Source organism: Protopterus annectens, chromosome 3.part1, assembly GCF_019279795.1.
Source record: "Protopterus annectens isolate FY-2018-M chromosome 3.part1, PAN1.0, whole genome shotgun sequence".
NCBI lineage: Eukaryota > Metazoa > Chordata > Ceratodontiformes > Protopteridae > Protopterus > Protopterus annectens.
The window spans coordinates 1072835468-1072847867 of NC_056732.1; the positions used below are offsets into that span (position 1 = coordinate 1072835468).

General features: G+C 36.3%; 1 protein-coding gene across 1 annotated transcript in view; it reads right to left on the reverse strand.

Annotated features, from left to right (window-relative positions):
• Positions 1-11916, reverse strand: part of LOC122798354 (serine/threonine-protein kinase OSR1-like) — a 2305884-nt gene extending 2293968 nt beyond the window's left edge. The window contains exon 1 of the mRNA XM_044067206.1: positions 9872-11916. Within this exon, the coding sequence (XP_043923141.1) occupies positions 9872-9941 (70 nt within the window). The 5' untranslated portion in view covers positions 9942-11916. The remainder of the gene's footprint in view (positions 1-9871) is intronic.
• Positions 11917-12400: the final 484 nt, after the last annotated feature.

Consider the following 12400-nt stretch of genomic DNA (forward strand, 5'->3'; position numbering starts at 1 on the left):
TGCATGCGGCATAATAAAGGAGGTGGTTTGATTATAATGTATTCCCTGGATTACCAGGGGAGAATGTTGTCTTTACTGGGGGACACTAGTGTATACACACCTGCCTCCTTTAATGAGGTGAACATTGCCTACAGGGCTATTAAAATAGCCTTGGATGAATTTTTCTTGTTTAACCACATTACACAGGATTTATATGACTTTTTGGTCGTGAAAGAGCCCATCATCCCAAGAATATTCGGTATTCCTAAGCTTCATTCCAATGTGGTTGATCCGCCTCTGCGGCCGGTGGTTGCATCAGCAGGATCGATAACTAAGCCCTTGGCAAAATTTGTGGACATGAAGCTCAAAAATATATTTAAAACAGTTTACACACATTGTATGGGATTCTTGGGATTTATTAGATAAACTAAGGGATGTGGATGTTGACATCCAATTTTTCATCACCTGTGATATCAGGAATTTATTTTCTGTTATCCCTCATGAAACTGGGCTGAACTGGTTTAGTGAAATTGTTTGTGCATATGGGGAATTAACGGACAATGATGAGATGTTGGTGCACGACTTCATGGACACTGTTTTGTCGAACAACTTTTTTTTGTTTTTTGTGATGAATATTACAAACAACACTCTGGTGTGGCTATGGGTGCCAAATGTGCCCCATTGTTTGCCCCATTGTTTGCTAATGGTGTTTTTATTACAGATGGAATTGTCTACACTCTTTAACCTTCCTTGGTTTAGGTTATGTGGAGCATATTTTAGGTACCTGGATGACCTCTTGACTTTATGGAGGGGTAGTGAGAATGATTTTGCTGAATTTTTTGAGGCAAATGCAAACAAGTACTGAATTCCTTGAATTTACACAACATACGGACAGGAGTGAAATTAACTATTTGGACATTGAATTATCCAAGATGTATGGTGATAACAGAGACAAGGATCTTTAAGAAACCCACATACTGCAACTCTTTCAAGTTGTCACCCGTACCACCATAAAAAGGGGATAGTGAAAAGCCAATTTATAAGGGTGTTACGTTTAACATCAAATGATGAATTGTGTAGAGAGGAGTTTATTTTTCTTAAGACCATGTTTTTGGAACGTGACTACCTCATTTCTTTACTGGAAGATATTATGGAGCAAACTTGGGCAGGTAGACATGATAGGTATGCACCCATTATTACTAAAGGCCACTATGAGAATAGGCGGAACATTGATTACAATAATGAGAATATTAACTTGAGTATGAATATGATTCTGGAATATTCTCTAGATTCCCAGGAAATTCAAAAGATTATAAACAAAAATTGGCATATCATTGAGAGACGAAGGTTTAAGTAAATTTAGAGGGACAAACTCTGGTTTTACCTTTAAAAGAAATAGGAATTTTAAAAATATCCTTGAGAATACATTTGTTCAAAAAAACGACAGCTTTCCAAAAAATAGCATTTGTGGAAATTGCAACCAATGTAGTTATATGGAAAAGAATTATGATGGATGGCTGTATGAAAAAATAAAGACCTTTGCTCATGGGGGTAAATTCAACTGTTGTACAGAAAGGTGGCATATTTTGCTTTTGTACAAAATTTCCGGCATATTATAATCGGCAAAACTAATAATGCATTAAAAAAATAAAGGAGTATATCAGCATAACTATAGTATTCAAAAGAAGGACAATAAAAGTGTCCTGGTTAGACATGCTTTAATATGTGCAGGGTTTGAAAAGTTTAAATTTTTCATAGTAGAACAAATCAAAATGGGCACGTATTGTGGGGATTGGAAAAACAACCTTTTAAACAGAGGAATGTTTTGGCAGTTAAAATTTAACCCAACAAGTTCCCTGGTTTAAATGAAACATAACAGTCAGTGAACTAAAAAAAAAAAAAAAAAAAAAAAGAGAGAGAGAGACTGCATCAAATATGAGCAATCATAAGTCTTTTTTTCAGTTTATCGATGCAACACTATGCAGTTTTTGAATTTACGTATATGCTGGTTTATGGTATTTTTAGTAGGTTTGTAACAGATTTTTCAAGTGTTTAAGTATGTTTTAACAAGATTCAATTTTTAATAGTACTGGTTTGATGAAACTATATTATGTTCAGCTGTAGGTTTAGGCTTGGTTTTGATGTCATTTCCTTGATGAAAGCGCTTAACCTTATCTTGTTGGATTTGTGCTGTTGGAAGCTTGCATTAAAACTTTTTTTGACAAATTGTGTCCTGGTCCTTTGGAGCTCCTGGCTTATTTTTGAGTGACCTTTTAAATGTTAGTTTTATTTGTCTATAAAGGTAGCAAGTGAACTTTTTCTTAGGGCTAAAAGTTAATGTTTACTGAAAGCATGCAGAGAGTACTGAATTACATTAAGCATTGTAGAGTACAAATAGCAAAGTTACAGTGGACACATTTAGATAGAAATGAGCATGCAAACTTAAAGAAAGGATTTCAGGGTGGACATTCAGCATAATATCGGGAACAAAGGAAAGGGGTAGTAATAATGTTGGTTCCTACAGGGGCTCCAAACAGTGACAAATACAGATGTGTGGTATTAGAAGGGTCATGTTAAGAGACGACGATAATGCTGACTTTCTAGGTGGAATATACATACTACTACTATTAGGAATTAAGAGAAGTTTTGGAAAAATGAAAAGCTTTCAGCAGGATATATACATTTCTGGGTGGGGACTAGAACCATTTGCAATATTGAGCCTGTATCAGGGGGACCTAGAAGGGAAACATAAGAGAAGGTAGGAGAGTTTTTGAAAGAACACATGAAAAGAAGATGCGACATCCGCAGCAGGAACACTGACAGAATTTACATATTATTCTCTAAGGTACAATAAATAACTGGGCTAGACAGGAAAGAAAATTATTCACAGGAACACATTTAATTGAAAGCTTTGAGACACACTCCATAATTATTTCAGATTACGCACTAATAAAAGCAAGATAAAGATGCAGGGTAATGAAGTAAAAATGAAACAACTGTAGAAATAAAGCAATTCAAGGAATAAGTACTAGAAATTATAGGAGAGTTAAGGGAAGATAGAAATTTATTCAAATGGAATACCAGTGAGGAGGATAAAATAAAAATGGAATTAAAAAAAAAAAAAAAATCGGTAGAAGTAAAAGGAAAATATGGATCAACTTACAAGGTTGACAAAATTTAAAATATTGCAGAATAAGAGGAATCTCAAACAACAAGACAAGTGACTGCAGTGTTAAACAGAAAATAAGGAAGTATCTGGATAATGTGAATTAAAAAGTTTAGAAAGGTTGCTGCTTGTAGTTATCACAATGTACTTGCCCAAGTATAACATCTTTTAGCGCTGCAACTTAAGTTGAAAGGGCTGTCACAAAACGCAAGAAAACTTTGACAAGAAAAATAAAAACAAGGATCCCATAGTTTTATTTTGGAAATGTTATGAAATTGTATATAAAGCAGAGGAATAGGGAAACCAAAAAAAGGGACAAATGGTAATATGTATGGAAGACTTAAATTATGCCAAAATTAAATGAACAGACAGTATTTGGAACTTACAGAAGAAAGGTATACAAGGTCTGGAAGGTTTTAACAATACTTTAAAAGGCAGGAGGGAAGACAAGTACCAGTATCCTAAAATAAAGCTGTAGTGCCTGCATTACCCAAAAGAGGATAAAGACCCTTCAGGCCCAGTTTCATATAGACCCATTTCAACTTTAAACCACAGTGTTTATTTATATACTAGCTAAGAAAACAAAATGGAAAAGTTATTATCAAAACTGATAGCTACAGATCAAAATCAATGTGGGTTTGTAGTGGGAGTTAAACATTTCATAACATTAACAAAACAATAATGATACAGAGGAGGCTGGCTGCAAGGAATACCACTAATGTTGGTGGGTCTTGATGCAGAGAAACCATTCAGTAGTAGAGTAATTTCAAATTTTACAAGTATGATAATAACAGCATTTGCTTTCTATGATAAGGTTATATTAAAGGTTAGAGTGCCCCTCTATAACAGGCTGAGGTGGAAAAGAGGAAGCAGGCAGGGTTGCCTTCATTCTAACAATAAAGCAAATAAAGGGAGACGCTGAAAGGCAATAAGGGATTCTCAAAAATCAAGTATATAACTGGTATGGTAATCAAAAAATATTATTTGTAGACAATATTATTTTGTACTCGATACATCCAGAAGGACAGTTTATAGGTTCATATATTAGTACTAGGCTAACTGCCTTTGTGGGCCATTTTAAGCCTAGCCAATTACCCCATTTGAGAATCAAACCCTGCACCTTTGGTTTATAAGGCAAACACCTTAACCATTATGTCAACTTCATGTTGTGGAACATTACTATAGCTGTAAACTAAAGTACCCACACATGAACTAGTTCAGCAACACCAGTATTTATGGGGACATACGACTAGTTTTTTTTAGGTGTATGGATTTAAAAGGATTACGTAATTGCAGTTAAGGAGATGGTAAGAGATTAAACAAAATGGATAATACAAAAATTGAGAAGCTGAAACCTCAATGTATTTTACTATCCACATATATAAATGTTCAGTCTCTCTAAACAACCACAGAAGTTGTAAAGGATTTAAACAGTTGGAACAAAATTTGGAGAGGAACAGGCAACAGTTAAGTGGGATCAGTTAATTCTCCCATACTATAAAGTGGTTTAGGACTACCAGATTTGAATAAATACTTTACAACTAAAGTAGTTAAGGACATTATATGTATGTATAAAAACAAACAAAAGGCTATAAATCAAAGTGGATAGGGACAATGGCAAAAGGGGGTTTTGAGAAATAAGGAGTGGAGTAGATGTGGATGCATTTCCTTAAGGAGAATAAATCATCAAGACTCATCATATTAATAAAGTATCAGAACATATTTTAAGAACGAAAGCAACACACGGTTGGAAAAATGAAATTTTATCAATAGGAATGACCATAAGGGTATGAGAAAAAAAAAAAAAAAAAAAAATTCGGCAAGAGGGGGTTGCAATATACTGGATGAAATTAGCAAAGGGAACCCATGTATTGGGAGCAAATAACTAGGGAGGTAAATGTAATAGGGTGGGATGACAGGGTTAAGAAGTCTGGACTGCATGTTACAGACTGCCTTTCCTACCATGGTTCACTTGATAAAAGTGCATAGACAAAAGAGAAAGGAACAGGGGAGTGACAAGTGAACACCAACTCTGGTACAGGCTTTAGGTGAATCTAGACCAGAAACTGTTAAAAATGTATAATTATCATAGCACATGAAATACTGCACAATACAAAAACTGAACACAGGAGGTTAAAAAACAGAATAATAATGTAGGACATCCGCATGGCTCCACAGGATGCACCAGAGTCCAAAAGGTTTAAGTTTTTTGTAAAGACATGTTTGCCTAGGTATTTTATATCCCAGGCAGACTTCAGAGAAAAGAGAATTGTTCTTCAAGCTGACAGCAAATGCTGAATGCATGATGGTAAAGAAAGAGGTAACTGGGAACATAATTTTAGGAATGCAACCAGTTGGTAAATTTTAAAAATTTCCTACAGAGATTACTTTGGCAGAAATGCTAAGGGGGGGGGGGGGGGGGGGCAAATGACTGTTTTGCTCAGAGATCTAAGGAACTGAACTTCCTAGACCCTTTAAGGCCTTGCTAACTAAATTTCTACTGGCTTCCAAAAAGCAATTACTAAAAATCAGAAATCAAAATCTAAACCAAATGAACCACCTCAGGTCTCCCTAAAAAAGAGAGTCCATAAACCTATTGGGACTAACCCCTGCCAACAAAGCATGAATTAACACATAAAATAAATAAACCAAATGTCACTGAAGTACTGAATATTTTGAGAGAGATGAAAGAACTGGTGGTGGAATCTTTAGGAAAGGGAGGAAATAAATTACATAAAATAAATGGAATCTGTTAAGAACAAATACATCCAGAATAACGCTCAGGTGGAAGAGAAGTGGCATTTGAGGAAGGCAGGAATTGAACAATGTATGTCATGTTGCAGTGAATGAAATTTGTTAAAATGAAAACTTAACAATAATGTAAAATGTTACATACACTGATGTCACCAATTAAAATGTGTTGTACTAAACACCGTTGTCTGGAGATAGTCCTTTGGAAAATGTCAAGGGTTGGAGCCCAGTGATTGGACCTAGAAGAACCTTACAAAATAAAAACAGAATATGTTTTTTTTTCCATTTAATATAAGAAGGGAGCTTAATTATCTCAAATTAAAAAAGAGGACTCTCCATGCTACTTAGCGCCATTTATGGAACTGGTTAAAGCCAAAAAACAGCACAACTTACTAAAGGCAAGGGCATGAGTTGTTAGTATTAGAATCTTTCTGCACACAGAGAAAGCTGATCATGACAGTACTACTCTACCAATTACCCGTTTTTGATGATGTATGAATCCCATCTCATTCAGCCTGAAAAAGAAGCCTCATGTGAAAGTATACAATCATTAAAAAAATGTATTTGTGTGACACTGTGAAAGTAGCAGACTAAATCCAACTTCAGACCAGTGGCAAGTGGAGTACCACAGGGTTCAGTCCTAGGTCCTCTCCTGTTTGGTATCTACTTCTCTGAAGTACAGGCTAACACAGAAGGTCTTTGGCTAACAAAGTTCTCAGATGACTGCAAACTAGGAGCCATAATCAAATCTCCTAACGATGTGGACATCCTACAAAAGGGCCTCACTGAAACTGATGCCTGGTGTCAAAGCCATGGCCTCAAGCTCAATGCCAAAAAGTGCATTGTCATCCCTTTTGGTAAAAACTCTCTACCCATGACCTACCACATAGGCGGTAGTCTACTTAACACTGAAAGTGTGATGAGACCTTGGGACACAGGTGGACAGTAGTCTCTCCTTTGATAATCACATCGCCACAGTAGTCAGGAAATCCTTCTACGTGGCACAGCTCATCACAAAAGGTTTCTCATTCAGGAAAAAAAAAAGAGGTCATTGTTCCCCTCTGCTCATCACTCATTAGACCCATTATAGGAGTACAACGCCCCTTTTGGTATGTAACTCACAAGACATCTACAACAACTGGAGAAGCCACAGACATACCTCACAAAGAGGATTACCAGCCTCAAACAGATGCCCTATGCAGACAGTCTCAAAAAACTCCAGCTGTACTCTGTCGCATATCGCCTACTCAGAGGCGATCTCTGCCTAACATACAAAGCTATGTCAAACCAAGAGCAGCTCCACGTAAAGAAATCCCAATCCCTCAGAGCTACACGCTCTAGGGACCAAAACCTTGTCACCACAATAAACAGAACATGCTGGAGGGATAGATTCCTGTCTCAGAGACTTCCCATACTCTGGAACAAACTACCTATCTATATCAAACAAAGCTCCTCATTAGCATTCTTCATGAAAAATCTTGATGACTGGATGGGAGATAGGAAATTCACCTCGGAGATCACTTCTGTAGCTCTGCTTGACAGGGGCACAGGAAAATAAATTTTCTTGGGTGGCAAAATCCAGGGTTCCATTTGGCTAGGCTTATATAGGCCCTAGGGCCAATAGCTTAGTACCTACCTATGAACCTATAAGTGCTGCATCTCTCAAGCAATTACCATTGATTGAAAATATTTGACACTCACTGCATTAACAATGTTACAGTGTCAAAACTAACTGCTACAGGAGCTGATGCATTAACAATGTTACAGTGTCAAAACTAACTGCTACAGGAGCTGACAAATCACAAACAAATGTTTTTCTTAGTAATACAGAAGTCCAACAACCAACCAGATATTGATCTGCTGGGGCTTTGCTCACCTACTACAAAAAAAGACAGGGCAACATACACAGTGTACAAAACAGCCTTTTCTGGTACTGACTTATAATACAAGACAAAAAAGCAAAACGCTCATAGTACATATGTATTTTTCACAAAAAGTACTTCAGAATGAATACGCTATGCACAGTATCTCAAGAATTTATACTTTCAATGTCTCTGTCTCAACAGCCAAGCTGATAAGCACCTGGGTGTCACAACTGTTATACCACTGCATACCGATTATGAGATATGCAATCATAATCTACTTCATATACATCTTGATTGCTTGCCTATTTTACTGTCTGCAAGAGATATACTATTGACTGGGGCTGGGGGTCATTCCATACCAGTACTTGTATCTACCTGTCTGGATTCTGCACTCTTGTAAAATCTGACAGCACTTTACTTATCAAAAAAATCACTGCTATGCGATGAATTATTGTACTACTGTGTAAAGACATTCATATAGCTTTTCTCCCCAACTCAATTCTACAAACTGGCTTACCCAGAACTAACTAACTTGGTCAAAATGTAAACAAATTAATCAGTCTGCAAACTACTACAAGTCTAGCCAATATGCAGAGGTTAGAATTAAACCTTGTACATCTGTGAAGTTAAGACCTCAACCATTATGCCAACCCTCTCACTCATTAGCGGGCAAAGTTACTTGTGTTCATTGCAAAACAATGGAAATTATATCAAGCAATCATAATTCTGAAAGTACAGTTAAGGATTTAAGATTTGACTTTACTAGGGAAAGCCTCATTCAATAACAGAAAATGTCCAACTACGTCAACAATATGACAGTCTAATAAACAGCAGCAGGAAAAGGCAAGTCAGCTACATACAACAAAATCTGATGTCACTTAGATTTGGGTATCTCAGTATTCAAATACAGCATCTCTCTACCAATTTAAACAAACTGATTAAGAACACATGAGCAACAAGACAGATCACTGAAAACTGGTGAGCAAACCCTGACCATTGTATTTCCCAACCCCCAAACTCTTGGCAATCAATTTTCATCACTGAAGTATGTGAGAGCCTAGCTCTCCTCTGGTCAAACATAAGTAAAGTGGTAGTTAAGTCAGTACTTATCCTAGTCACCCTTTAGTTATTAAAACATAAAAAAAATGGCATGCCTTACTCAGAAAATGCCTCATCTGTGATTACACACCAGAATAAGTGACCAATTCTGGACAAGCTCACGTTTCAGAATTAAAATACCAATCACAAATGTTGCAGTGTTAGTTTAACATATGCTGTAAAGTTGTCTACAACGTAACACCAAAAAATGCAATAGAAAGCCTGATGATAACTTCCACAATTAGCCATTTTCAAGAAGATTTATTAAAATTTACAAATTAAAATTAACAGTTTACTTTTTAACTACTCATTCCGATAGGGATGTTTACACAAATATACATAAACTCCGGAGCTTAAAGTACATTGTTGTACGAGCCTCGTACGTTACGGTCATATTCTAAAACAAATAAAAATACAACGCAAGGACTATGTTTTTCAGCATCAGATATCAGTCGTTTCATTTCTACATCTCACAAAGGATAACTGCATTAATTCATTAAACTATCAGCAAATGCATTAACTTCAGCTCAACTCCCTCATTCAGACAGCAACATATCACCGGCTCGTGTCAGTTAAAATTACGCCACATTATGTAGTACCATAAAAATTCTGAATTACACGATTATTCACTTTAACAGTAAAATAACATTAAAAGATGCAGCGTCAGGAGGCCAGTGTAGTAATGCGGCTACAGCACCACCCTCTTTTGAATTTCACAATGATATAATCAACGGCAAACACTCTGTAGTATCTAATACATTATGCTTAACAATATGAATGCCAATACTTCTATAGTTTTAAAAGAGACAACAAGAACAACCTGACAACTTACAGCATGGCCGTTACAGTATGCTTAAAAGCAAACGAGTTTTCTGTACTGAAACTAAAACTCCAGACTTATTTAAACAGTTTATTAACGTTAACCTGTCACTGTTAAAGTTATGAAATTATACAGTCAAATAATACACCATAGCGTATAAATAATATACAGTACATAAGACATTTCACTTACCAATCACCTCTTGCAGTTCATAGTCATCCCTATCAAGGGACCATTGTAAACTACTCAAGTCCTCGGACATGGTTTGGCAATTGTGACAACACTTAATACCAAATACTTGAAAATTGTTTCAGAAATGTCTTTCTAAATCTCTCCACAAAGTGTAAGCTTCACTATTAAGTCGCAAAATATGACAATTCCCCCACTAGCATTACCAAACTTTGCCTCTAGCACAAGTTGCCATGCCCGTATACCCCATGACGTCAATAGAAATGAGACTAGTCCTTTTCAGCCATGTTATGTGTGTCAATAGTATTTGTTACTGAAGACGTGAAACTTGCATAAGTTAACTAACATTAAGAATAATGAAGAGCGTGTATCTAGCTACACTATTCAAACTTTTTTTAAATTCTGGCCTTATTGAATGCATTAATTTATTACTACGTTTTCCTTCACAAGTCATATGGATGCCACATACAAGATGTAGTTCAAAGTCGAGCTTCACGAAGCAGTGACGATCATAAGATGTGCCTTGAGTTATAGGTTACACCTCTGTACCGTTGCTAATCTATGCAATGTTTTGTAGAAGCGTTTTTTTTTTCTCAAGGTTGATTTGCGTGTTGAGCAAAAAAGGGAAAGCGTTTTATAATTAAACAAAAACTCTGTATAGAAACATTGTTTCTCTTCCAGAAAAGATTGTCAAGTTAAATTGGAACTTCGCTATGAAGAGGGGGAGCAACAGCCGTGGCAACTCTCATTCTCGCAGATGAACATTTTTAACAGCTCATCTAAAGTCGGCAGTTTGCTCTGACCGAGTATCTCTCGCCTGTTTTTGCCTTTTGTCTTAAAATTTCTTCTGACGTTCTTGATGTTTTTCTACAAGAGTGGGAATTATAATTACTCGAAAATGTCAGAAAAGTCCCTTATAATTAATAGTCTTGAGTATATAAGTATGGTAGTTGAAGGTTGGGTAGTAGTAACGTGACAACAGCTGTATATAATGGGCAGTATTGTTACACTACTGTGATTTTTGTAGGCGTATTTCTCTACGCCTCTTTCTCGGTAGAGTTTGTATGTTTTTTTCTGAAATTAGTAAAAGTCGATTTTTGTAAGTTGTCTTTTCTCGGTCCCAACGTATTTTAGTAGATAAATTGGCTGTCCTCCAGAATGCCATGCATTATATTATTTGCCTGGCAGCTGACTAGAATAACACGAATATTGGAAAGTAATTGGTTTAATCAAGTCTCTGCGATGGAGCGTGTAAAGTGCCAGAAGAGCATGGGTACAATAGGACCTGCAGAATGATAAAAATCACTTGTCCTGTTTAGTCTGTGCACTTGTCATACTGCTGCATAATCGTGAGCTGTAAGGCAGAAGTCTTGCCACTCAGCTATTGTGTTGTATTATATTTTTCAATTCGATTCTAGTTTTCACTGCACATCCACAAACAGTGCTTCGTTTATTCTGTCAGCAATTCTCCTCGGCTCTCTATTCTCTACAGATACCACCACAGCATACCTCTTAACCTTTTAGTGCAAGAAATCTGGTCAAAGCATAAAATAATGGAGAAGGAAGGCCCAAAATAGGGGACATTTTAAATATTGCTGTTATAAACTTAGACATTTGCTAGAATAACGGATATTGCATTAGTGTGCATTTCCCGAAGGATACAAAGTTTGTAACTCGTGTGTCTTTTTTTAGGGGCATGATTTGCCAGCAAACTGCAAATTTTATGATGAACAGACCAGAAATACAAGGCGAAAATCTGGACAGTTGAGAGGTATGCTCCACCGAGTCATAAATGTACCTCAGATCGTAGTTATACCTGAATACAACATACATTTATTCTCTGCATTGTAACACGTGTAAATAATGTACTGTTTTCTCTGTAAATGTAAAGTGCTTTCATTGTAGTATGCTATTTCTGCCATCACATATCGTGTGTAATCTATATTGCATGCTGTTCTCTGTAAGGTGTTGTCTGCTATTCTCTATTCTCTAACTGCAATGTGTTGTATAAAAATTTGTACCAAGACTCAGCCTAAAAATAGAGCAGGTGGATCAGTGTTCTACTTTGGTTATTAAATTAAAACAAATAAACATATCCTTTGTTTGAATTAATGCATAACTTTTGAAAATGAATTTCATTCTGTTGTACCTGGCCTAGTTTTTTTGTATTGTGTAACACACTCTTCCCTATCTATAGGTGCCAATCTGCAAACAGAAAACTGTTAACTTTTGTAATTCTCTCACTTGTATGTAAGCTACTGTGGTGATGTTGCATGTGGCCAGAATAAAGGCTCACTGGTGCCGTACTCTTACAACAAGTTGACACCAGACAGACCTTGGTCTTGCTTGTTTGTAGAACTGTACATGTTAATGCTTGTCATGAAGTTTTGGTTATTTGTTACATTTTTTTAAACTTGACAGGTGAAAACATTATACATTGCTTTCGTTATTAAGGGTTGCAAAGTTTTCAGGTATTTAGAGCAACTTTGAAAGAGGATGAAATGCATAAGGTTGAAACTGTAGGTGTTCTGA